Raw genomic sequence first — 24,877 nt, 5'->3', positions numbered from 1 at the left:
GACGCCACGGGTTCCAACCACGCCCTCATCGGTCTCGACGAGGAGAACATTGGACTCGTCATGGGTATGCTGGAGGACTGCTCTTACGTCCATTTAAAAAGCAGCTGATGCGGCAATTTTCAGCAAGTGAGGAAGCGAAGTTTAATCACTTGCTGAATGAGCTCATGTTAGGCAACCACGCCCCCAGTCACTTGCTTCATGAAATGAACCAGTTGGGTGGGAATAAGTTCGACTCTGAGTTTCTGAAGTCCCTCTGACTGCAGCTGCTCCCGGGAGATACCCGCACTATTTTGGCCTGCGCGGACTCGGGGCTGCTGGAGGTATTGTCCGCCATGGCTGACAAAGTACACGAAGTGTATCCATGCCCCGTGGTCGCGGAGGTGTCCCGAGACGCAGCTCGCAAGATCAATGAGCTCAAACCAATGATGACGACACTTGCTTACGCGGTCACCAAGCTCACAGCGCCGGTAGATGCTTTGCGTTTGGGGAGTAGATAACGAAATCTAGACGTCTATATAAGTCTCATCCCGATATTTACTCAAATTGTGTCAATAATGGCATATTCCATTATATTTAACAAAAATACCTGAAAACGCAAGTTCATCCTAGAGCTATAGACAGATATAAGCATCAGTATAAATGATAACATAAGATATAATTGCTCTAAGCTGTGTGGTTTCCATACGCATTCAGAAAAAGACATAGACGCCCCTGGTCTTACCGATAGGGTTGCTGCCCCGTCGTCATGCCCACCAATTCAGACCACACACGGAACAGTACAAGGCAAAACTGGATGAACGATTAGGTCCTATTCTCCACAATTTCACAAGAAAGCCTATAAGATGGCACCAGGTAGCCAGAAAGCGCTTGACAAGAAAAACGAGGCATTCTGACAACATTTAGCTAATAAATAATGAGGGCAAAAGAAACGAAATCATTTTGACGAAGAATTAAGGAACATTGTTGTCAATGTTTACAACAAGTCTTGCAGCCAATTACTAAAAATTATAATGATTATAGTGACTTTAATTGAACATATATCGGTATGGAAGGTATTTTGAAATCCAGGCACTATATAGTGACAGCCTTCCTGTTCTTTTCAGATTTTTCGGTTGGGTAGTTTCTGAGAATGAGTCCGTTAAATAAATGATCTCTTTCGACCCCTTGCACTCCCCATTTTCCCAGCAAATGTCAAAACCAAAACCGGTTTCGGAAAGTACTAATCGATACCTTTCATTTGATACCCCACATGACTATATTTAGTGAAAAAAAAATTTACACCCCTCTTTGGATATATGGAGACCTCGCCTTAAATTCAACGTAAAAGTATATAACTCACTGTATGCGGGAGCGTTCATAGTTCCCACCTTTTCCCTACTGCCACCCCATTTTTTTCAATTTGGTGTCAATAGCTGCTACATTCTCCGAGAAAAATGCTTGTGATGGACAGACAGGCTGGCAGACAGACAGTAAACCCATTTTAATAAGGTTTTTTTTTACACAAAACCTTAAAAATGGGGCAATCAAAAGTGAAATTCGTGCGAGATGAACGTCTTCTTTCAAGGAACTACCCAACCCTTACACACAGCGGAACGATTCGATAAACTGTTTAACTCACTAGGAACCAGATTCATTGCAGCAGGATACTATAAAGCCAAATCCCACCGCTGAGGCTCCCGACTAATCACACCTAAAGGGCCTTTTGACTCCAACAAAATTCCCGATATCATCGACTTTGGAGTGGAAGAAAACGTCAACTCACACCTAATCAAGGTTGTAACAACCAACGATCTCTCATTGGACCACTCACCACCAATAATAACTCTGAGCGATGCCCGTGCGCTTCCCTATGAGGAGCCAAGGCTAGGACAAATTGAGGCAAATATCGCCAAAGCTATATACCGAATATCGTTGGGCAACACAAATTCTCCTTCGCCTCTCTGAACAGAAACTGGACGCAAGGATAATAGTTATCCAGAAACCAGAGAAAGACAGAACAAAAGTGGAATCATTCAGACCAATTAGTGTCCTCCCAATCCTTTCCAAGATCTTCGAAAGTCTCCTGCAAGATAAGCTAATGCCAATAATAACAGGCAGAAACCTTATTCCAGAACATCAGTTTGGATTTCGAGAGAAACACAGCAGCTACTCAGCCCTTGAACAAAAGAAAATATGTCTTGGTATATTCCTAGCCTTCCTAATAACTTCACACAGGATGGCTATGGCTACATTGAAAACAGACGATTCAAAGTTAAGTACAAAGAAAGCTCCAGTAGGCATTACCCCACAACAACAGGCGTACTACAGGACAGCTTGTTAGGATCCTTTATCTTTTATACACCGCCGATATACTAACCAGTAGACACATTGTAACCACAACTTTTGTTGACGATACAGCATTACTCTACTCACACGTCAACCCCACAACGGCGGTAAGGGACCTCAAAGAATATGTTAACAAGGTCATGGATTGGTTCACCGGATGAAATATCAAAATCAACGAGGGTAAAACAGAGCAAATTGCATTTACTCTAAGGAAGCCCAATTGGATACCATTTAGCATCAACAATGGAGGATTAAAGCAGGTGAAAGTAATGAGGTACCTAGAAATACACCAGAATAGGAAGTTCATTGGAAGACCTATATCCAGAAGAAAGGGACCAAGTCAAACTTGCATTCAGTAAACTTTATTGGCTATTAAATGGAAGACCTAAACTGAACCTAAAACAATTCTTTTATATAAAACACTGCTGAAGCCAATTTGGTCTTATGGGCTACTGCTTTGGGGATCAGCCAAAAAGTCCAAGAACAACTCGGTATGTACAGTCTACCTTCATCCAAATCTTAGGCTTACATTAATGAAGGCAAGACGATGTACATGGTAGCAACGTCAAACTGAAAAGAAAGGGGGGTCAGGCTCGGTTGTAGACCTGACCTTTGTCAGCCCTTCGCTGGCGCGTGGTATGTTCTGGTGCGTCAGTGAACGCTACACCCACAGCGATCACCAGGCAATCTTCTTTGAGACATGTGTCGAGCCACAGGCCAAAGAGCTATCATGCCCGAAACCGAGAAAGATTTCAGGCTGGTCTGCAAAATCTTTGGATGAGGAGACCTTCATAGAGGTGTGGTTAGATCAGCCTGATAAAGCAGGCACCTCTACGGAAAGAGCCGTCCATGTCGCTCAATGCATCGCCAAAGCATGTGACGCGTGCATGCCTAGGAGTTGCTCATTCGCCAGTAGAAGACCAAACTACTGGTGGAATGATGAACTGACCGGTCTTCGAGCAGCCTGCCACCGAGCCAGAAGGGCGGCTCAGAGAGCGGTAGGTAGAGTCGATCAGGGGCAGAAAGAGTGCGCCTATAAGGTAGCCCGCAAAACTCTCAAGCTCGCCATCCAGCGAAGCAAGAGGGAGTGCTTTAAGGAGCTCTGTTTAGAAGCGGACGTAAACCCGTGGGGGAATGCCTACAGAATCGTGATGGGACGATTCAGAGGCCGTTCATCTCCGCAGATCACGTGCCCCACCCTGTTGCTGAAAATCATCCAGGGGTTATTCTCCCAGCAAGAGGAGAGCATCGACACATTCCAACCACCTCTGAATGTGGCGGCAATTCCGCCAGTCACCAGAGACGAGCTGTTGGATATCTGCGGTAGAATAGGAGACAACAAAGCGCCGGGCCTGGACGGAGTACCGAATAAGGCCCTTAAGCTTGCCGTGAAATCCAGACCGGACATGTTCGCTGAGTTGTTCGAAGCGTGCATGTCCGAGGGAATATTTCCAGTGGCATGGAAGCGGCAAAAGTTGGTACTTCTGCCTAAACCAGGTAAACCTCCAGGTGAACCATCGTCATATCGACCCATATGTCTCCTGGACACGGTGGGGAAAATGCTAGAGCGGGTAATCTATAATAGATTACTCCCGGTTGTTGAGAGCCAAGGCGGCCTTTCGGATCGACAGTATGGGTTCCGTAAAGCCAGATCAACCATTGATGCCATCAAATTGGTTACTGGCTTGGCCGAAGATGCAATTCACGGAAAGGGTAGTACCAGCAAATATTGCGTGGTAGTAACCCTGGATGTGAAAAATGCATTCAATTCGGCAAATTGGAATCTAATACGGAAATCTTTAGCGAAGGTTGGTATTCCCGCCTATCTCGCTGCTATCGTCGATAGTTATTTAACTGAAAGGAGGCTCTGGTATGACACCGATGACGGACCGCAGGAGTACGTTGTTTCCGCGGGTGTCCCACAGGGCTCCGTATTGGGCCCACTACTGTGGAACATCATGTACAACGATGTATTTAATCTTCCCCTTCCGGGGGAAGCCACAGTGGTGGGTTACGCTGACGACATAGCGCTGGTTGTTGTCGCAAAGCATCTCGAAGATGCTGAATTATACTCAAGTGAGGCAATCGGTGCTGTTAAAAGTTGGAGCTCTGGTCTGACACTTGCGGAGGAAAAAACGGAAGCGGTCCTCATCACTAAGCGCCGGGAGAGAAACTACGCCTGTATTAGAATCGGGAATCATATCATCACTTCCAAGCCGACCATCAAATACTTGGGAGTGGTGATAGACAGGAAGCTTAGCTATAAGCAACATGTGCGGTATGTTTGCGACAAATCATCCACTGCAAGTATGGCCCTGGCAAGGATGATGCCGAACATTGGAGGGCCACGGCATACCTCTAGGTTGCTTATAGCCAGGGTGGTGACCTCGATCATGCTCTATGCAACCCCAGTTTGGAGGGAGGCGTTGTGGATGTCAGGGAACGCTACCAAACTGAGTTCAGTCTACAGGAGGACAGCCCTGAGGGTATGCTCTGCCTTCAGGACCGTCTCAGATGATGCAGCATTCGTCATCTCTGAAATGATGCCGATTGACATCTTGGCAGATGAGATGGCGAACATATACAATGCAAAGCCAACCTCTTCCTCATCGCGGACGAGGAAGACGGAAAGGGAGAGATCCATAAATAGATGGCAAGAGCGGTGGGAACGCTCGGGAAAGGGCCGGTGGACTCACAGGCTCATTCCTGCCATCAAGGAGTCGTTGGAGAGACGACACGGTGAGATTAATTATAATCTCACCCAGTTTCTCACGGGGCACGGAGGATATCTCCAATACCTTCACAAGTTTAAATTGGAGACTTCACCCGATTGTCCAAATTGCAATGGAGTCCCAGAGGACCCAGAGCATGTATTCTTCCACTGTCCGAGATTTGTGGAAAAAAGGAGGAATCTAGAGGAGACTCTAGGGGAGGTGCTGGTACCAGAAAATCTGGTGCCGAAAATGCTAGCACATCAAGAGAATTGGGATGCGGTAAACTCCATGATCGCATCTATCCAAAATAAACTGCGAAAAGCAGAGGGGAGGAGAAAAGCGCGGTCACGTGCGCCGCGTATAGAAGAAACGTGACAAAGCTAGAGTGAGCTGACTCCGCCCCGTGATGTAATACCTTATGGTGGTTCCGCGGGGCAGGGAGGGAGTCGGGTTTGGTTTTAGTGAGTAAAAATCCCACACGCTGGTGTGTCCAGACCAGTGTCTTTTTGAAGATTTCCACCTCCTCAACAAAAAAAAAAAGGCTTACATTAATGAAGGCAAGACGATGTACATGGTAGCAACGTCAAACTGTGGCACTGGTCAAACGAAAACAATGAAGATAGGAGACTACAACTTTGACGCCGTTAAAAAATTTCCCTATTTAGGGTCGAAAATCACAACCGGTAACAGCTATGACGATGAAATCTGAGCACGGTTGTTGACTTTCAACAGAGCCGATTTCAGCTTACAAAAACTGTTTCGCTCGAAACGTCTCACCATAGAGTCAAAGCTCTTACTGTACGAGACAATAATTTTACCGAGGAATACATAATCCTCGGAGACCTGGAAACTCCTGGACTTTTCAGAGCCAGCCCGTAGCAATCACGAAGTAAAGCAGCTCTCCCACCCTGCCTCTAGAAATCTCTCTAAGGTCCCTTAAGAGTGGTTTACCCAGTGTCTGTAACCTGACTCTAGCTAAGGGCAATCGCAGAGAAAGTGCCTGCTGGTTTCTCCGCAGCTTCAACAATGCGAATTGTAGGGTATGCCAAACCTGGCGGCATGGTCCGCTATGAGCCAGTGCCCCGCGCAGACCGCCGTAATCTTGAATGCATTTGACGCGTCTGGCACAGGAACACTCGTGATCAAGCCATGTTTTAAGCCTTCGCCATCTGAGCCCCGCGGCTGCTAAGTAGTGCCCGCCGAAGGGCTGCCAAGAGCAGAGCACCGCTTGGCCAATCCGTCAGCACACTCATTCCCCTCTATGTTCATACGACCGGGAACCCAGAGGAGGGTGACCTTGAGCGTGCCGTCCAGACTGTTCAGGGCGTCCCCAGTCTATCTGTATTGGATAGGTAGTTATCAGTGACCGCTCCGAGGAGCCCAATTATCGCTTTGGTGTGTTGTTTTGAAGCCACAAACTCCTAAGATCATGACTATTTTTATGAGAGCAAGGAAACAAGGTTCAGCCAGCTCAGATTTTCAGAAGGAAAGCAGTTCTCTCACCCTGCAGCTAGTCGTTATGGGTGCTTGCAGCAGCACAGCGTTAAATGTGATGATAGTGCTACTCAAGGACAATCTAGATACCACCCTTGACAGTCGCTAGCGGGATACAGACTGTACCTGTCAAAGGACTGCAAAAAACAGAGTCCGCCCCCCCCCCTGGTCAGTCTGTCAGCTCCCTCTATGTCTCTATGACCGAGAACCCAGAGGAAGGTGACCTTTATCGTCCCGCCCAGACTGTTTACGGCATCTCTGTACTGCCCCATCAGCCTGAAGGATGTCGCCGCTGAGTACAAGGCCTTAATGTATTGGGTACTTAAGACTTGGGACTATTCAATTCAATACGATATTGACACTTTATAACTTAGAGTACAGTAATTTCTCTGCAAAGGCAACTTAGACCTGTCATAATTTCGTTATTGACAGCAGAATTTCCACCAAATTTTACAGGATCATGCACCATTTTGCGACCACAGAAAAATTTCCAAAATATAATAATATACTATTATTAACTTTATTTGGGCAGACCTTGAGGTAGAGAATATTTTGAGGATTAGACAGCGGATGCGACATACCACCAAATAAAAGATTGCGAGAGATGGCGATTCTCTGGCGAACCTGCGAGCGCCTAAGACGAAAAAAGACGCGCTAGCAGTTCTGAAGAAAGCATCTAAACGTACGGAAATAGGGAACTCTGAGCCCTTAGCTCGATTGTTGGCAACCGAAGCGAAGACTAAGGGAGCTGAAAATTGTGGATGGACCGAGGTCACTTACAGGAAGGATAAAAAGAAATCGAAGGCGCGAATATGCCCAGAGGCAATTGTTTTCTCCAATTAGAACGATCTGTCATACGCAGAGATACTAAAAAAGGTCGAAGCTCACCCTGATCTAAAAGATCTAGGGAGAAATGTCAGTAAAATCCAGAGGACCCAAAAAAGCGATCTCATGTTTGAACTGAAAGAATCCAGCTTGGGCAAAACTGGTGGCTTTCGTCACTTACTTGGGGAGAATGTCACAGTACGAGCCCAAAAGCATGAGATCTACATACAGTGCAAGGACGGAGTAACGTTCAGTGGAGACCGCACTGCCTCGAAAGAGCAATTTCAGTTGGAGGAACTGAGTGAAGAATCCATTGTAAGTCTGAGCGAAGACTATGGTAGTACTCAAACGGCCACAGTGCAACTATCAGTGGAGAACCACAAAAGCTATTAACGGCTGGAAAATTTCAAATCGGCTTTGATATTTGCCGTCTGAGAGAGCAAATTTCATTAAAGAGTTCCTTTAAGTGTTTCATGTTTGTACAATTCGCGAAGGCATGGGTCAACGGCATCGATGCAAAGGGTGTGGGCACAAAGGCCATATTGCCAAGGAATGCAATAAATGCCTATTGTGCGATGAAAAGAAGGGACGGGATAACCGGCATATTGCCGGAAGCAACAAATGCCCAGAATTCAGGAAGGCGTTGGCTGCAATGAAAAATGGGAAAAATTCAAATAAACCTCAATAATTGCAGGGTCGCTCGGAATTTACTTGAGCAGACCACCCACGAGTCTGAAATAGAAGTTGCCATCGTAAGTGCAACGTACAGAAATCGCCACGGGGGCGTGTGGGTCACTGACTTGACTAATGGAGCAGAGATATGGACTTGCGGTAGGCAAGCTATACAATGCCCCAAGAGTCAGTCGTCCGGTGGCTTTATGTAGGCAAAAATAGCGGCGTGTATGTGTACAGCTGCTACGCCCCACCCAATCTCACATTCTCTGAGTTTGGGGACATGTTGAACAACCGTGTTCACGACTCAAAGGAGCGAAGTCATAAAGTGATTGCTGGTGATTTAAATGCGTGGGCCCTGGAGTGGGGAGGTAGAGGGAATGATGCAGTTAGACATTGTTCTGGCCAATGAAGGTATCGGAAAGGAGGGTCGCTTCAATCGTAAACCAAATCTTTGTTAACCCTCCACAGACATGTTGTATAACCAAGCACGTTAGCGAGAACTACACCTACAGTGATCACAAGGCAGTTATCTTCCAACTGAGGAGACAGCCACACGGTAGACAAACAACATACGGAAAGCCGAGAAGAATATCAGGCTGGTCCGCAAAAGCACTGAATGAGCAGACTTTCATGGAAGTGTGGCTGAATCAACCCACTAAGGCTGGTAGCCCCACGCCCAGCGCCGTAAAGTGCAGCTATCTCGTTGCCTGAATGGACCTCTACAGTACGTCGTCTCCGCGGGAGTCCCATAATGCTTCGTACTGGGCCTACACCCGTGGAAAATCATGTACAACGATATTCTTAATCTTCCGGTAGGGAGGAGGGAAGAACAGGTTGGGAAGAGCATCGGGGCCACGTCCGACATTGGGGTCAAGATTACCAACGAGGAACTGAGTCAAGGAAGACGTAAGGAGAGGAATGGCAAGAGATTTGGAGCAGTCTGCAGTTATGAGAGATGTAGAGTGTGGAGGGCTCGAGGGAGAAAACACTGAAGAGAAGTAGGTGCAGAGAAGGGCGCAGTCTTCTTGTGGGAAGTTGACAGTGGAGTCAGCGAAACTGATAGAAGAAGGGAGAGATTGAGTGGGATTACGAGAATTGCGAGCATGAGACCAAAAGGGTTTTAAGTTAGCGCGCGTTTTAAGAGCGCTTTTATGACCGTTGACTTTACAGTAGAGGGTATAGTCTTAAAGTGAGCAAGGTCGGCGTCACTCTTAGAAGCCCGAAACTTCTGCAGTGTATATTTCAAGCGAATGTTAATAAGAATTTCCGTTGTGAACCAAGTTGGGTACGAATATAGGCAGGCAGGGGAAAAAGGACATAACAGGAGAGGAGATCGGACAGGATATTGTAAAAGGTGTTTAGAGCTTTTTCACGCGATGAGTTACTTAATTTATGTACCCAGTTGAAAGACGCTAAAGCTGAGTTCAGACCGTAAAAATTGGCTTTGCGGAAGTTGATTTTCACCTGCTTTTGGGTTTTGAATGAGGGAACTCCGCTTCAAATTCAACCGCGGGGTGGTGAGCGTCAGTGGAATCGATTCTAAGAAGGTTTTGTTCCACAAAAAACCTTTAAAAGTGAGGGACAATTTCGATTGAGGTACTTGCATCTATCTTTCACTCTCTCAATGACCTACGCCACCATCTAATACTAGATCAAGGGCAACCATGCAAGTTATTTTTATTTTCCGTGAAGTTTCCAAAAGGGGAAATACACTAGAATAGGAAGTTGATTGGAAGACCTATATCCAGAAGAAAAGGGACCAAGTTAAACTTGCATTCAGTAAACTTTATTGGCTATTAAATGGAAGATCTAAACTGAACATAAACACAACAATTCTTTTATATAAAACACTGCTGAAGCCAATTTGGTCTTATGGGATACTGTTTTGGGGATCAACCAAAAAGTCCAAGAACAACTCGGTATGTACAGTCTACCTTCATCCAGATCTTAGGCTTACATTAATGAAGGTAAGACGATGTACATGGTGGCAACGTCACCGCCAAAAACCAAAGAACGAACAACATCGAATCGCACTGGTCAAACGAAAACAATGAAGATAGGAGACTACAACTTTGACATCGTTAAAAAATTTCCCTATTTAGGGTCGAAAATCACAACCGATAACAACTATAAGATGAAATCTGGGCACGGTTGTTGACTTTCAACAGAGCCTATTTCAGCTTACAAAAACTGTTTCGCTCGAAACGTCTCACCATAGAGTCAAAGCGCTTACTTTACGAAACAATGATTTTACCGAGGAATACATAATCCTCGGAGACCTGGAAACTCCTAGACTCTTCAGAGCCAGCCCGTAGCAATCACGAAGTGAAACAGCTCTCCCACCCTGCCGCTAGAAATCTCTCTAAGGTCCCCTAAAAGTGGTTTACCCAGTGTCTGTAACCTGACTCTAGCTAAGGGCAATCGCAGAGTAAGTGCCTGCGGGTTTCTCCGCAGCTTCAGCAATGCGAATTGTAGGGTATGCCGAACCTGGCGGCATGGTCCGCTATGAGCCAGTGCCCCGCGTAGACCGCCGTAATCTTGAATGCATTTGCACGCGTCTGGCACAGGAACACTCGTGATCGAGCCATGTTTTAAGCCTTCGCCATCTGAGCCCCGCGGCTGCTAAGTAGTGCCCGCCAAAAGGCTGCCAAGAGAAGAGCCCGTCTATCCAATCCGTCAGCACACTCATTTCCTTCTGTGTTCATATGACCGGTAAGCCAGAAAAGGGTGACCTTGAGCGTGCCGTCCAGACTGTTCAGGGCGTCTCTGCACTGCTCCACCAGCCTGGAGGATGTCATCGCTGAGTACAAAGCCTTAATGGACGTTTGACTGTCGGTCAGAATGGCTATGCAACGCTTGGGGCTTGGATCACATTCCAGCCATCGACTGACTTCCACGGCCAGTCGTGGTACGAAATCAACTATGACACCATCGCCACCAGAAAAATAATCATTTTTAGCGCCCAACGTGGGGTGCTGAAATATTGAAAGTGTATTGCGAATATCTCACCTTATCATTACCCACTTATATCGCGAAAAATCCGAATATTTACACAAATGCAAATCCCTTAATATACTTTATACTTTTCATCCATAGATAAATAAATTTATCTCATCTAAAATTTTCTTTTCAGACGCATCACCGGAGCTCCTCTACTGGTTTTCCGAACAAACATTACAGCCAGGACCAACCGTCTCCTTAAAATGCGTCGCAACGGGCAATCCTCCACCACAGTTCACGTGGTCCCTAGACGGTTTTCCGGTAAGTACTTTTTCCCTCTACACAAGCATAACATCATCATTTTCACGGAGGAGGGATAAAAATCAAAACCCCTAATCCTCGGCATGAATCCTTTTTGACATGGAGACAAACTGGATGATAAATCTTTAGATGATAATCATGTTATTGGCCCATAAAAAGGCACTAATGGATAATTTCCGATTCATTTCATCTGCAAAAAACCATTCCTGGACCCACCATCCCGTTTCGTCCTACCATTGTGGACTTGACGTTGGATGATAACTGCCGTAACTACAACGACGCCGGGAAATCAATCTTCAACCTCATCTCCCATTCTCGCATCATCCGTTTAGATACCGGATAATTCAAGATTTCTAGTTGGACAGTATGTTACCATTCATGACGATGTCATCAGCCATGTCAACATTTCAAACGTGAAGGAGGAGGACGGCGGCGAGTATACGTGCACGGCTCAGAACAGCATCGGCAAGTATGTGGCGAATATGCTCCCAGTGTACCCAAACCTCCTTTAAACCACTTAAGGGGACACGAACTGCACACGTGGACAAAATTTCTTGTAACTCATCCTCGTTAGAGTTGAAGTGCTTCTGAAAAAAATTCGAAAGTCAGCATCGCGAAGGACTGTCTACCTCCATCGCAGGAGAAAACAATCAAATCAAAATCAACCCGGGTAGATATTTTAATATAACAGTCAGCACGTTGCGAGTGCTCATGTATTGACGAAGCCCAACCTTTCTTAAGAGGGAATACTTCTAAGTGGGAAACAATGGAAAAAACCTCCACCAGTATTTAAAAGGACGAAGGACGAATTTTCAGCACCGTCTGGAGAAAGTATATAAACATGGGGGTTGGAAGGAGAAGGTGTTGAATGACGAGCTCCAAATCCTTATTCAAATGTATCCAATAAACAAAACCGTTCCGTTTCGTGTCCCCTTACGTCCACACAGTCCTGAATGAATGAACACCCAAAGACCATACCCGTCACATAAATAGCTTTCTAAGGATGATTTATGAGGCACATATGGAAACATAACATCACATCATCTTTACTTTCTGCTTTCGTAGGGTATCACACAGTGCAAAAGTAAATATTTATGGTCTCCCGTACATTCGGGAAATGCCCAAGATAACTGGCATTTCTGGCAGTGACTTGATAGTGAAATGCCCAGTGGCCGGATATCCAATTGATAAGATCGTTTGGGAGCGGGGTAAGTCCTTCTTGAATCAAAACGCCAACATCGTCGTCACCACAACCAGACCCCACTCCGATCCCATCTAGTGTGTGCGCTTGGTGTGGACAGGACCAAACTGAACACTTTCGAGGTTTCAAGTTGGAAACTTAATATTCCGTTTCGTCCTGACGTCTGTCTGTTGGCTGACGATGCTAGTGAAAGTTTTTTGCTCCAAAAGTAACTTTTTTTTATCGAATTTCATATCTTATTTAGACGGACAAACTTTGCCCATTAACCGAAGACAACGAGCATACAACAATGGAACCCTTATCATCGAACAACTGCAAAGGTTAAGCGACGCGGGGACGTATACGTGCATGGCTCAGAATAAGCAGAAGCAAACAGCAAGGAGGAATGTGGAGATCCAAGTTTTGGGTATGATTTCGTTTTTACTTTTTTGAATTTGTTTCAACGTTTACCATAGCATACGACTTTTGAGAATGTTGGTGACATATGAACTTTCTGATTTCAGCACACCCAATGTCCTTCTTCCTATTCCCTAATTCCTCCCTTATAAACAATCCCATTATACATATAAGAGAGCATACTTCAATATAGTGTTTATGAATCTAAAAGGAACTTGGGATTCGCATCCACTAAAACCTCCCCCACTCTTCCGCCCATCCCCGCGGGACCACCGTGAAATATTACTTCGCGGGGGAGGCTCTGGTTCGCTATACCAGCTCGTCCATGTCACGTCTCCGCCTTCCGAGCTCGATCCAACTCCAGGAGTTTTGTCTTCAGCACGGCTACTGCCTCATTTACCGCCATCCAGTTTTCCTCCGTCTTCAGCATCTCTTCCACCAGGTTCGAGGGCTCGATGTCCGCCCCCAAGATGCTGTTCAATCTCCTTTTCTACTGCAGAAATCTGGGACAATGGAACATAACGTGCTCCGGGTCCTCGGGCGTAGCACCGCATTCAGGACAGTTGGGAGACTCGTCCAACTCGAAGCGATGCGAGTACTTCCTATAGCCATCGTGTCCCGTAAGGAACTGTGTCAGGTGATAATTCAATTCTCCGCGCTTTCGGTTGACCCATTTCTCGATACACGGGATCAATGTATGGGTCCACCAGCCCTTGTCGGAGTTATCCCCTTGTTGTTGCCACTTGCACACAACTCTCTCCTGATGGCTTTTCGGAAATCCGCATTCACCTCGGCTGGATTTGCCTTCCGTTTTTCGTAGAGCCATTGTGCCTCGCTCGCTAGAAGATCTATAGGGATCATTCCTGCGATGACACACACTGCCTCCGTCGACGCCGTCCTAAATGCGCTGTACACCCTTAGCGCAATTGGCCGGTATGCCGAACTTATCTTCCTCCGGTTGACAGCGTGGTTCAACCTGCCCGTCCAGACAGGGGCCGCGTATAGCAGGATCGACCTCGCCACTCCCGCGATGAGTAGCCTGCGACTATACTTCGGCCCTCCCACGTTAGGCATCATCCTTGCAAGGGATGAGCTGGCATTTGCTGCCTTCTCTCGCGCATAATCCAAGTGTCCCTTGAAACTCAGCTTGGCATCGATCATCACCCCCAGGTATTTGACAACCGATTTTGAGACGACCTCACGATTACCAACCCGGATGGTAACCGTGTTGTTCTTCCTACGGTTGGTAATGAGGACCGCTTCTGTCTTTTCGTGCGCCAGGTCCAGCTTGGCCATTCGTAACCATGACTTAATGGTATGAATTTGCATAAAGTTCCACGTCCTCGGGATGCTTTGCAATTGCAACTACCGCCAGGTCGTCCGCAAAACCAATCAGTGTTGTCTCCTCCGACACGCGAAGGCCAAGCACTGCGTCGTGCACTATATTCCACAGCAGCGGTCCCAATACAGAACCTTGAGGCACACCTGCTGTCACAATGTACTCCTTCGGCCCGTCGTCCGTCTCGTACCAGAGAAGTCTGTCCGAAAAGTAACTCTCAATGAGCCGAGCCAAGCAGCTAGGAACACCCAGTTTGGCCAAAACGCCCTTAATCCAGCCCCAGTTGGCTGAGTTAAAAGCATTTTTGACGTCCAGCGTCACCAGAGCACAGGATTTGCCCATGGCCATTGCATTTCGAGCCAATTCCACGACCTTTGCTACTGCATCGACCGTAGAACGGGCTCGCCGAAACCCATATTGCCGCTCTGAAAGACCACCCGCAAGCTCGATGAACGGAAGCAGCCTATTGTATATCACCCTCTCCAACATCTTCCCCATGGTGTCTAAGAGACAAATAGGGCGATATGAAGAGGGCACCCCGGGTGGTTTTCGGGGCTTCGGTAGCAAGACCAGCTTCTGCTTCTTCCACTGGGCGGAAAACACTCCTTCCGCCATGCACGATTCGAATGTGCTTATGAACCACCTTGGTCTGGTCTTGACCGCCACCTTCAGAGCCCTGTTCGGAATTCCGTCCAATCCCGGAGCCTTGCTGTCCCCAATACGTCTGCAGATTTCCCAAAGTTTCTCTTCGGTAACATCAGGGATCGAGAAGACGTCCTGCTGAGCTGCCAGTTGGGGTTCTCTTTCGTCCTGCTCCTGCTGCGGGAAAAGAGTTGTAATTATTTGCAACAAGAGGCGTTGGCATGTCACTTGAGGTGATTTTTGCCCGAGGATCTTCTTCATTACAACTTGGTAGGCTGTACCCCACGGATTCGTATTAGCCTCCATGCAGAGCTTCTGATACCATTCCTGCTTGCTTCTTCGTATGGCCTTCTTAAGGTTGCTTCGCAGATCCCTGTATTCCTCTTCACGCTCCTCGTGCTCCGGTCTTTCCCTTGTCCTGTGGGAAAGTCTGCTCAGAGACAAGAGGATCTCAAGGCAGCGATCTCCATGTTCCACCAGTAGTTTGGCCTTTTGCCGCGGTGCAAACGTCGTCGTGGCATCATAGCGTCGCATGCTTCGGTTACACGCTGAGACAGCTGTGTGACTCTTTCCACCGCTGTTCCATCCGGATCATGGGCTACCTCCAATGCGGCCAGGAATGTCTCCTCGTCGAAAGCTCCGATAGACCAGCCAACGGCCTTAGCCTTTCCACCTCCAGAGCGTCGTTGACTGCTTCCCCGGTTCCCAATGCGGAGGAAGATGGTGGTCACTGTGGAAAGGAACTAAGAGTCCAATGTTTCTTCGAAGCCGGTCGACCCCCACGATTCATTTAGACTCCTAACACCTCCTAGTGCTTTGCAAAAAAAACCGCTGACAGCGTATGAAGTGTGTCAATTGCCGATAAAGCTTGTCATCCCTCACGAAAATATGGCAGTTCATACGAGGTGGGAGCCCAAAAAAAAACGGGAGTTTCGTCATAGCTTCTTTATTTCTCAATGTTTTTACACCAAATTTTGATCCCCTTCAAAGTATTTTTTAAATTCACTCATCGAGATGTCCTTTAAGCCTTCCAGCGATTTTTGTTTCACCTCCTCCACAGTGGCAAAACGCTTTCCTTTCATATTCCTTTTGAGTCTGGGAAACAAAAAGACAGTCACAGGGGGCTAGATCCGGTGAGTATGGGGGGTGAACAATCGGTGTCATGACGTTTTTGGTCAAAAATTGCTTCACGAAAAGGGCGGTATGGCCGAGGCGTTGTCATGATGGAAGAACCAGTCACCTGTGCGCCAAAGATCTGCCCTTTTCTTCCGGATACTCTCACTCAATCTTTTCAAAACCTCCAAGTTGACAGTTTGACCCGAGGGAACGAACTCCGCGTACACAACACCTCTGCAATCGAAGAAACAAATGAGAGTTGATCAATGGTTCGGCGACGGTCTTCACGAACGAGGGCATTGATTTTGTCGTATAACCATTGGACTCTTAGTCGCCGGGAAAAAATCAGAATAATTCAATCCGATAAGCTAGCCACACAGGGTTCAGTGGACCAGAATACCCCGGTCGTTCAATTTAAAATGAAGCTACATACCTTAAGGAGAGAGTCACAAAGAAGTTGTCATATTACCTGAACCAACCCTAGGCTACTAAGGACTCCTTTGGCGCGTGTATATGAGTTAGAAATTCTGAACTGCACACTTTTAAAGTGCTTGTTCTATTTCCCGAGGCCAAAGCGGTAGAACGGTTCCTTGGTGGAACCAGAAACTGGAAAAAACCCAGGAAATCAACCAGGCGACTTCTGAACCGTGCTTGCAAAGGCAATAAGAACCAAAACTGGTTAAACTTCCGGAATTCACAGCGTGAATATAAGAGGCTCGTTAGGTGTTCGAAACGGGAGTCCTTTAGAGCGTACTGTGAGGAACTGGAAGTCGAAAGAGAGACTTCAAAGCTGTGCAGAATCCTTAATACGAATGAGTCGGCCAAGTTAGGCCCTCTTAGAAAACCCGATGGTACTTTCTCGAGCTCCACATTGAAATCAGTACAGACCCTCCTGGAAATACACCATCTGGGAGAAAGGGTGAGAAAGGTGGGAGGGGCAGAGTTTACGGTTCTTGCAACCCCTTCAACGCAGAAGTGCTGCAAAGTGAACTGGAACACTGCGAAAGCGGTTGTTACCTATGAAAAGGTGAGACCTCCCATACTGTCCTTTGAACATTTCAAAGCACCTGGCATGCATGAGATCTATCCAGCAATGCTAAAAGAGGGTATGGAGCACTTGGAGCGATTGCTAAGGAATATTTTTCCAGCAAGTTTTGCTTTCATTCCTTGGTTGAAACCAAAGAAGAGGTAGAGGATGTAATTCTCACCCTTCAGTACGCGATTCGGGTGTTCGACTGTACGCCTTTTCAAAACAATTTTGTGATACCGCCACAGCGCATGGTGTTAATGATGCTTTAATGGCACCAATAGCTCAAAAACAGAACAGGGTTCTGGAGCCGAAGTCTACCTCTTAAATAAAAACGAGAAGTGGGCTTTTCCTTTGCCAAAATATGCAACAGTTTTTGAAGCCGAAGGATGTGCGATTCTAAGGCCAGCAACCTGGGATTAAAGAACAGGCGCATCGCAATCTTCAGTGATAGCCAAGCTGCATTGAGGGTGTTGAGTAGTCCTTTGATCACGGTGCACGGTGCAACTACTCTGGGCACCTGGTCACTGTGGCGTAGAGGTAAATGATATCTCGGATGTTTAAGTAAAAGAGAATTCAATCTGCCCCATGCCAGGACCAGGACCAACAGCACAAAAACTGGGGATATTACGTTAGACGGAGGAATCGAGTACTATGGACCACTAGTCTGAGTTCTCATAGGCCCATAAAAGAGTTCTTGTTCGTAGATCGGCGCCCCTTGCTGGCCAACACGTCCGCTGCCTCATTGCCTGCTAACCTAACGTGGTGCAAAACCCAGAGTACCTTATTTTGCAGGCAGAAAATATTCATTCTTCTAAAATATTACCGCCCCAGTTTGGAGTTTATACAGTTAGACCTAAGTGCCTCAATAGTCCCTTGGCTGTCGGCCAGAATAGTAATATTCTGCCGCCCTATAATTCTTTTAGAGGTCGAAGAAGGCACACTATGGAATTTATTTCCACCTGAAACATACTAGCCTCTTTACCCATTAATTCAAAGTAGGTGTTCCTTCGACTAATAACCCAGGAGCCTACTTCCTCTCTTGTGAGTCCCGACTTGCCCTTACTCCATTGTATTCCGAATTTCTTGTCGAAATGACACCTCGTTTTCATGCTATCGCTTAGTACCAGTAATTTTGGATACCGTCTAGAAAGAGCGTCAATCTTCCTGCGATTTAGGCAACTCTTCTACTTGCTAATAACCGCGAACATATTGAAGATTGCTTTCCTTGCCATCTGTTGTTGAGAATAAAGAGGAGTCAGTCCCAGAAGGACCCTAATGTTGTGTTGGGCATGGTCCCAACTGCCCATTGGTACACACACAAGCCAGTCTTTGAAGTTTTTGCGACTCCCTCCGGTTGGGGCGAGCGGTTCTATGTGGACGAATTACCGCCCCATAGCCCTTACTATTGCAGTGTACTATATACCCAACGCAGAGTTTGAAGGGTGCATCGCCATTTCTTTCCTGCTATGTGCCTAGAAGCTATCAAAGTCCTTGTAACTATTCGACATATGTTCTGAACATTCGTCTTCCAGAGTAGATCGCAGTGAAAATTAAGGGAGATTGCGATGGACAAAGAGACCATCCTACGTGCCCGGAAACAACCAAAAGGGAAGAACTACCCCGAAAACATAAAAAGATGGCGAAAATGACCGTGAAGGTCCGCCCGCAAACATTGAAGTTCCATCCATACGTCCTTACACAACTCTGTGTTAGCCAGGCGCGGGAATGTGGGGGTTGTTTGAGCACTTCGATCCCTCACGTGTCATTTTACAAAAAATCGCATATCCTTTGCAATGCATGGGTCGGCACCGAATTCTGAAAAATAAACAAAAAGGGGATTCGCGCAAGCCTACCGAAATAATATCATGTATCCTAAGCGGGAATGATAATAAAAACAATAACAGCTCGACTCGACTACGTAGTCGAAAAGGAGCATCCACGACGGATCACATCCTCGATCGATGTTACCGCTGACTCAGATGTACTGTGAGGCACGGCTCCCTCAGGCTGCTATATTGCGGGATGCCTCTTTATAAAGGGAGTTTTGCGGAACTTGAGAGGAGGAGAGGAAAGAGAATCCTCAAATCAAAAAAAAAAAAAATTAAAGAAACAAAAATAATCAAGGAAAGCAATGTGAATTCAATATCAAGCAATAAAAGCGAAAAAGTAAAAAAACCAGCTCTGGGCGATTACATTTTTCCAAATAGTTTTCTTTTTCACATGAGATGCTAAAACTCCTCCTCAGCTGTCTATTCCATCAACCGGTTTCGTTCATTTCTCATCATATTATCCTTGAACTTATAAATCCATGGCGGCTCAGCGATAACAAAAAAACCCTATGCCACATTCAGAAACAAAAGAACAGCTAAAGCATGCACCCAAGAACTTAGCCAGAACATTCATCATTATCGTCATCAAAGGCATAACAACCGGCCTGCCTTAATAAGGAACTCCAAACATCCCGGTTTTTCACCGAGGTCCACCAATTCGATATCCCTCAAAGCTATCTGGCATCTTGGCCTACCCCATCGCTCCATCCCAGGCAGGGTTTTGCCCCGCCTTCTTTTTCTATCATAGATATCGCCCTTATAGGCTTTCCGGGCTGACTCATCCTCATCCATACGGATTAAGTGAACCGCCCACCGCAACCTATTGAGACGGATTTTATCTACAACCAGACGGTCGTGGTATCGCTGACAGATTTCGTCGTTATGTAGGCTACGGAATCGTCCATCCTCATGTAGGGGACCAAAAATTCTTCGGAGGAGTCTTCTCTGGAACACGGCCAAAGGTTCGTACACGGGAGAAAACGAAGAAAAATTTTGCATATTATTAAACGCATTCTCCCATCAAATTGTCGCTGGACAAGGCAAAGAAAATGTTGTCTATGTCCCGAAATGGCGAACACTGTAAGGTTTGAGTCTAGTGTAACTTTCAGATATCTAACCTCAAGTGATGAAACTTACGCTCTCCAGTAAATACTACGCTGTCCTTGGTTGGATTGACGTAAGCCCCGCCCTCTTGTATCAGGTACTAGTAATTCCTAATAGCGTTTAGATTCAAACACATCCATTAATCCCATATTTGCCCCTGCAGATCATTACAATGTCGTCAGCGTAATCCTGGACCTTATTTCAGTATTTGTTAACTCTGGTAGGAGCTATCAGTAACGATAGTACCTTACCCTGTGGACAACCTTGAGTAGTGTTCATGGCACTACTCCGTGTATTTTTCGACTAGTTTAATTTTGTCGGCACTTCTATTTGCCTGCTCTCTATCATCTTGCCCACTCAGAAAACTACGGTGTTTGCCACTCCCTTACGGATTAGGGCATCTACTTATGCGATATGCTGTCTAAAGATGACCCCCAAGAAATGACTTCTGATGTCACTTGACCAGAATTTTCACGTTTGATTTTCATCATACTTGTGATTAATAGATGGCGTCCATGATAAGGATGCTGTAGCGACATGGTAATGACGTGACAACACCAACATGGCAACGCCTTTCAACAGCTGATATGCTCAACAAAGTAACGTCACTATATGGATCGGCAAGGATATAAATTTAACGCCATCCGACTCTTTTACACACTCTTTCTCTCGACCTTCTCGGTGTTTGTTGAATAAATGGGTAGAACCTTAAAAACATACTTTTTCATGTTTCTACATTGGTGACCCCGACGACTAGAGTTAAAATAAAAAGTGCAGTGATCTTAAATTTCGACACCAAGCGCGAGTTTCAAAATGGCCACCGAATTCAAATCGCCAGAGACGCCGAAAACATCCCTTCAGAGTGATTTCCTGCCGCCGATAGCTAATCGACCAGCAGGCGTATTCGTGGAAGCGGCACGCATACAAAAATTTCCGTCATTTTATCGACCCGACCCGGCATTTTGGTTTGAGCAGGTAGAGGTTGCGTTCCACACTAATCACATCACGTCGGACGAAACTAGATTTAAGTACGTGATACAATTTGCCGAGCCGGAAATCCTTCCGCATGTGATCTCGATAGCACGCAATCCTCCGGCAACAAATAAGTACGAAGCCGTGAAGGAGAGGATATTGGCAGCATTTGCAGAGTCCGCTGAATCCAAGCTGCGACGACTTTTCCAAGGGAAGAATTTGGAAGGAAAGAGACCGTCGCATTACCTGCAGGACTTGCGAGACACTCGCGGAGAGCAGGTAACTGACGCCATGCTAAGATCGTTGCTACTTGAGCAATTGCCCGAAAATATTCGAATGGTGTTAGCGATTTCCAACGAAGCAGACGTCGATAAATTGGCGAAAATGGCGGATTTAATGATCGAGATGCAACAACTGCCTTGCATTTCCACCGTTCAGAAGGCATCCACGGAAAAAGATGTCTTGGAGCAAATATTGAGCCGAATTGACCGACTGGAAATCACGACACACAACCGGTCCCGATCCAAACAACGGAGCACCAGAAGGCAAAGATCAGGTTCACGGAATCGAGGGTTTTGCTTCTTTCATCAACGGTTTGGGAAACAAGCGCGTAATTGCCGACCGCCATGTAAGTGGCAAAATAATTCCGCGACTTCGGAAAACTAAATTCGTCGTCCCGAATTTCGGCGGTCGAGGACGACCCCTCTCACAGTAAACCCAGCCGATTATTAGTACTCGATCGGAAAAGCGGCATGCATTTACTGGTGGATACCGGTGCTGATATTTCAGTTTTGCCTAAAGACAAAAATCAGCACGCGCCAATGCAATTTCAGCTTTATGACGCCAACAGTACGCCGATCAAAACATATGGACATCGCATCATAACGCTCGACCTCGGCTTACGACGACCGTTTACCTGGAGGTTCGTTTTAGCGGATGTTCGACAACCAATAATCGGTGTCGATTTGCTGCACCATTATGGCTTATTAGTGGACCTACGCAAGAGGAAGATAATCGACGAAAAGACCAACTTATCCTGCATCGCAAAGCTCACCGGCACCATAACTTGTGGTATGACAACACTGAAGTCTAGCGAAAGTTATCATGACATTCTGAGAGATTTTGTCGACATCACAATTCCATCTGACCGAGCGAAAGTGATGGCTCATGATATCTACCACCATATCCTGACTAAAGGACCGCCTGTTTTTGACCGACCCAGACGATTAACGCCCGAAAAACTACGCGAAGCAAAGGCCGAATTTGACTACATGCTACAACAGGGAGTTTGCCAACCATCGAGTAGCCCATGGGCGAGCCCGTTACACTTGGTACGGAAGAAAAACGGACAATGGAGACCATGTGGAGATTATCGGCGTTTGAACGCTATCACCGTCCCAGATAAGTACCCCATCGCTCACATTAGTGACTTTGCGCACAAACTGAGTGGATGCAAGGTATTTTCCACAATTGATCTGACGAGAGCATACCACCAGATTCCTGTGGCACCCGAGGACATTCCCAAAACAGCTGTCATTACTCCTTTTGGGCTTTTTGAGTTCCGAGTAATGACGTTCGGTCTACGTAATGCCGCACAAACTTTCCAGCGGTACATTGATCATGCACTCCGCGGATTGGACTTTTGCTATGCATACATCGATGACATTCTTATCGCTTCTAAATCGAACGAGGAGCATCGGAAGTAGTTATTGACGATATTTAATCGACTCCGTGAATACGGATTATCCATCAATGTCGATAAATGCAGCTTCGGAACATCTTCTGCCGAATATTTAGGATATTTGGTGAGCGAAAATGGCATCAAGCCCCTTCCAGGACGAGTGGAAACCATTTTGAATTTCGGAAAACCGTCAACAATTGCCGATTTGCGACGATTTCTAGGAGCTGTTAATTTCTATAGAAAATCGTTGCAGAATGCAGCCGAAATTCAAGCACCTCTCCATGAGTATCTCATTGGTGCAAGGAAACGGGATAAACGCAAAATCGAATGGAATCCACGAGCAGATGTCTCATTTGAAAAATGCAAACAGCAAATTGGCAACGCTGCGTTACTACGACATCCCATTGAGAATGCACCATTGGCCATCAAATCAGACGCATCGGACACGGCTATGGGAGCAGTTCTCGAACAGTGGAACAACGATGTTTGGGAACCGCTCGGGTTCTTTTCGAAGAAGTTCTCCGATACACAACGTAGGTACAGCACTTACGATCGAGAACTCCAAGCAATCTACAGTGCAGTCAAGTTTTTTCGCTACATGGTCGAAGGTCGTCCGTTATTAATCAAAACCGATCATAAGCCGATAACGTTTGCCTTCCAACAGAAAGCCGATAGAGCTAGTCCACGGCAATTAAGGCAACTGGACTATATCGGCCAATTCTCGACCAATATCATATACGTCACTGGCGAGGAAAACGTTACAGCAGACGCCTTGTCCCGAATTAGTGCTGTTACATTGCCGGTTGCCATAACGCCCGAAGAATTAGCTACAGCGCAACGAAACGATGAGGAACTCCAACATCTACTGCGTTCTGAAACGACCTTGGATTTGAAAAAGTTGCGAGTTGACGACAAGGATACAATGTTGTACTGCGTCGTGTCAACTTCCCAAATACGGCCGTATATCCCAATACTTCTCAGGAGGAGAATATTTGAGATTACTCACCGAATATCTCATCCAAGCGGACGCGTCACGAAGAAGCTGATTTGCCGAAAATATGTCTGGCCTAGTATGTCCAAGGACATTCTCGAGTGGGCACGAACATGTCTAGCGTGTCAACGAAGTAAGATTGGACGACATGCAAAACCATTGCATGGCCAAATCGATATGCCGGACACGAGATTCAGTCACGTACATATCGATATTGTCGGACCGCTAACGCAATCACAAGGTCACTCGTATGTATTGACTATGATCGATAGATTTACGAGATGGCCTGAAGCGGTTCCGATACGATCAATTACGGCAGATGTTATCGCAGACGCATTCTACACCAACTGGATTTCACGATTTGGAGCACCTACTATATTAACATCGGACCAAGGATCCCAGTTCAAATCCTTGATCTTTCAGTCGCTGACGCACTTAGTGGGTTGCAAAAAGATTCGAACCACTGCATACCATCCTGCTTCTAACGGATTGATTGAGCGATGGCACCGATCGATGAAAGCAGCTATTATGTGCCACAACAACCGTGAATGGGTCGAAGTTTTGCCAACGGTTTTGCTCGGTCTTCGTACAAGCGTTAAGAAGGATATTGGCGCAACAGCTGCTGAGCTAGTCTGTGGGACAACGATTCGCATTCCTGGAGAGTTCTTTCTTGACGAGGAAATGCCTCCCGATCCGAAATTTTTCGTTGAGAAATTTCGTCACCATATGACGCAAGTTCGTGCAACGCCAATCTCTCGACATGATAGAAGGAAGGTGTTCGTCCACAAGGATCTTTCTACATGCTCACACGTGTTCAAATTCAGGGCAAAGCAACAAATATCAGCGTCGACCGACTAAAACCTGCCTATTTCGAAGTAACATCTGATCCAACGGAAGCAGCCCAACGACCAATAAGTTTGGCTCCCAAAACGTATGTAGGACCAAGAACGAAACCAGCGAGTGAGAGGCGAGTAATATTCGATACGTAGTTTTCCAGCCGTTAACCGTCAAAACTACTCAGGAGGGAGCAGTGTAGCGACATGGTAATGACATGACAGCACCAACATGGCAACGCCTTTCAACAGCTGATATGCTCAACAAAGTAACGTCACTATATGGATCGGCAAGGATATAAATTCGACGCCATCCGACTCTTTTACGCACTCTTTCTCTCGACCTTCTCGGTGTTTGTTGAATAAATGGGTAGAACCTTAAAAACATACTTTTTCAGTGAAGGGTTTAAAAAAAGAAAGGTTTTCTCAATCTTTCTGATTTCCCATCA

The 24,877-nt window shown here is 46.3% G+C and overlaps 1 protein-coding gene across 3 annotated transcripts in view; it reads left to right on the top strand.

Moving 5' to 3' along the window:
• The window catches only part of LOC119650092 (Down syndrome cell adhesion molecule-like protein Dscam2), a 305,680-nt gene that overhangs the window by 228,645 nt on the left and 52,158 nt on the right, over nt 1-24,877 (top strand). For all 3 annotated transcript variants that reach the window (XM_038052607.1, XM_038052609.1, XM_038052608.1), the window contains exons 13-16: nt 11,167-11,294; nt 11,627-11,763; nt 12,360-12,502; nt 12,740-12,901. In XM_038052607.1, coding sequence (XP_037908535.1) covers nt 11,167-11,294; nt 11,627-11,763; nt 12,360-12,502; nt 12,740-12,901 — 570 coding nt within the window. The remainder of the gene's footprint in view (nt 1-11,166; nt 11,295-11,626; nt 11,764-12,359; nt 12,503-12,739; nt 12,902-24,877) is intronic.

Source organism: Hermetia illucens, chromosome 2, assembly GCF_905115235.1.
Source record: "Hermetia illucens chromosome 2, iHerIll2.2.curated.20191125, whole genome shotgun sequence".
Lineage (NCBI taxonomy): Eukaryota > Metazoa > Arthropoda > Insecta > Diptera > Stratiomyidae > Hermetia > Hermetia illucens.
This window is presented reverse-complemented; position numbering and strand designations above follow the sequence as displayed.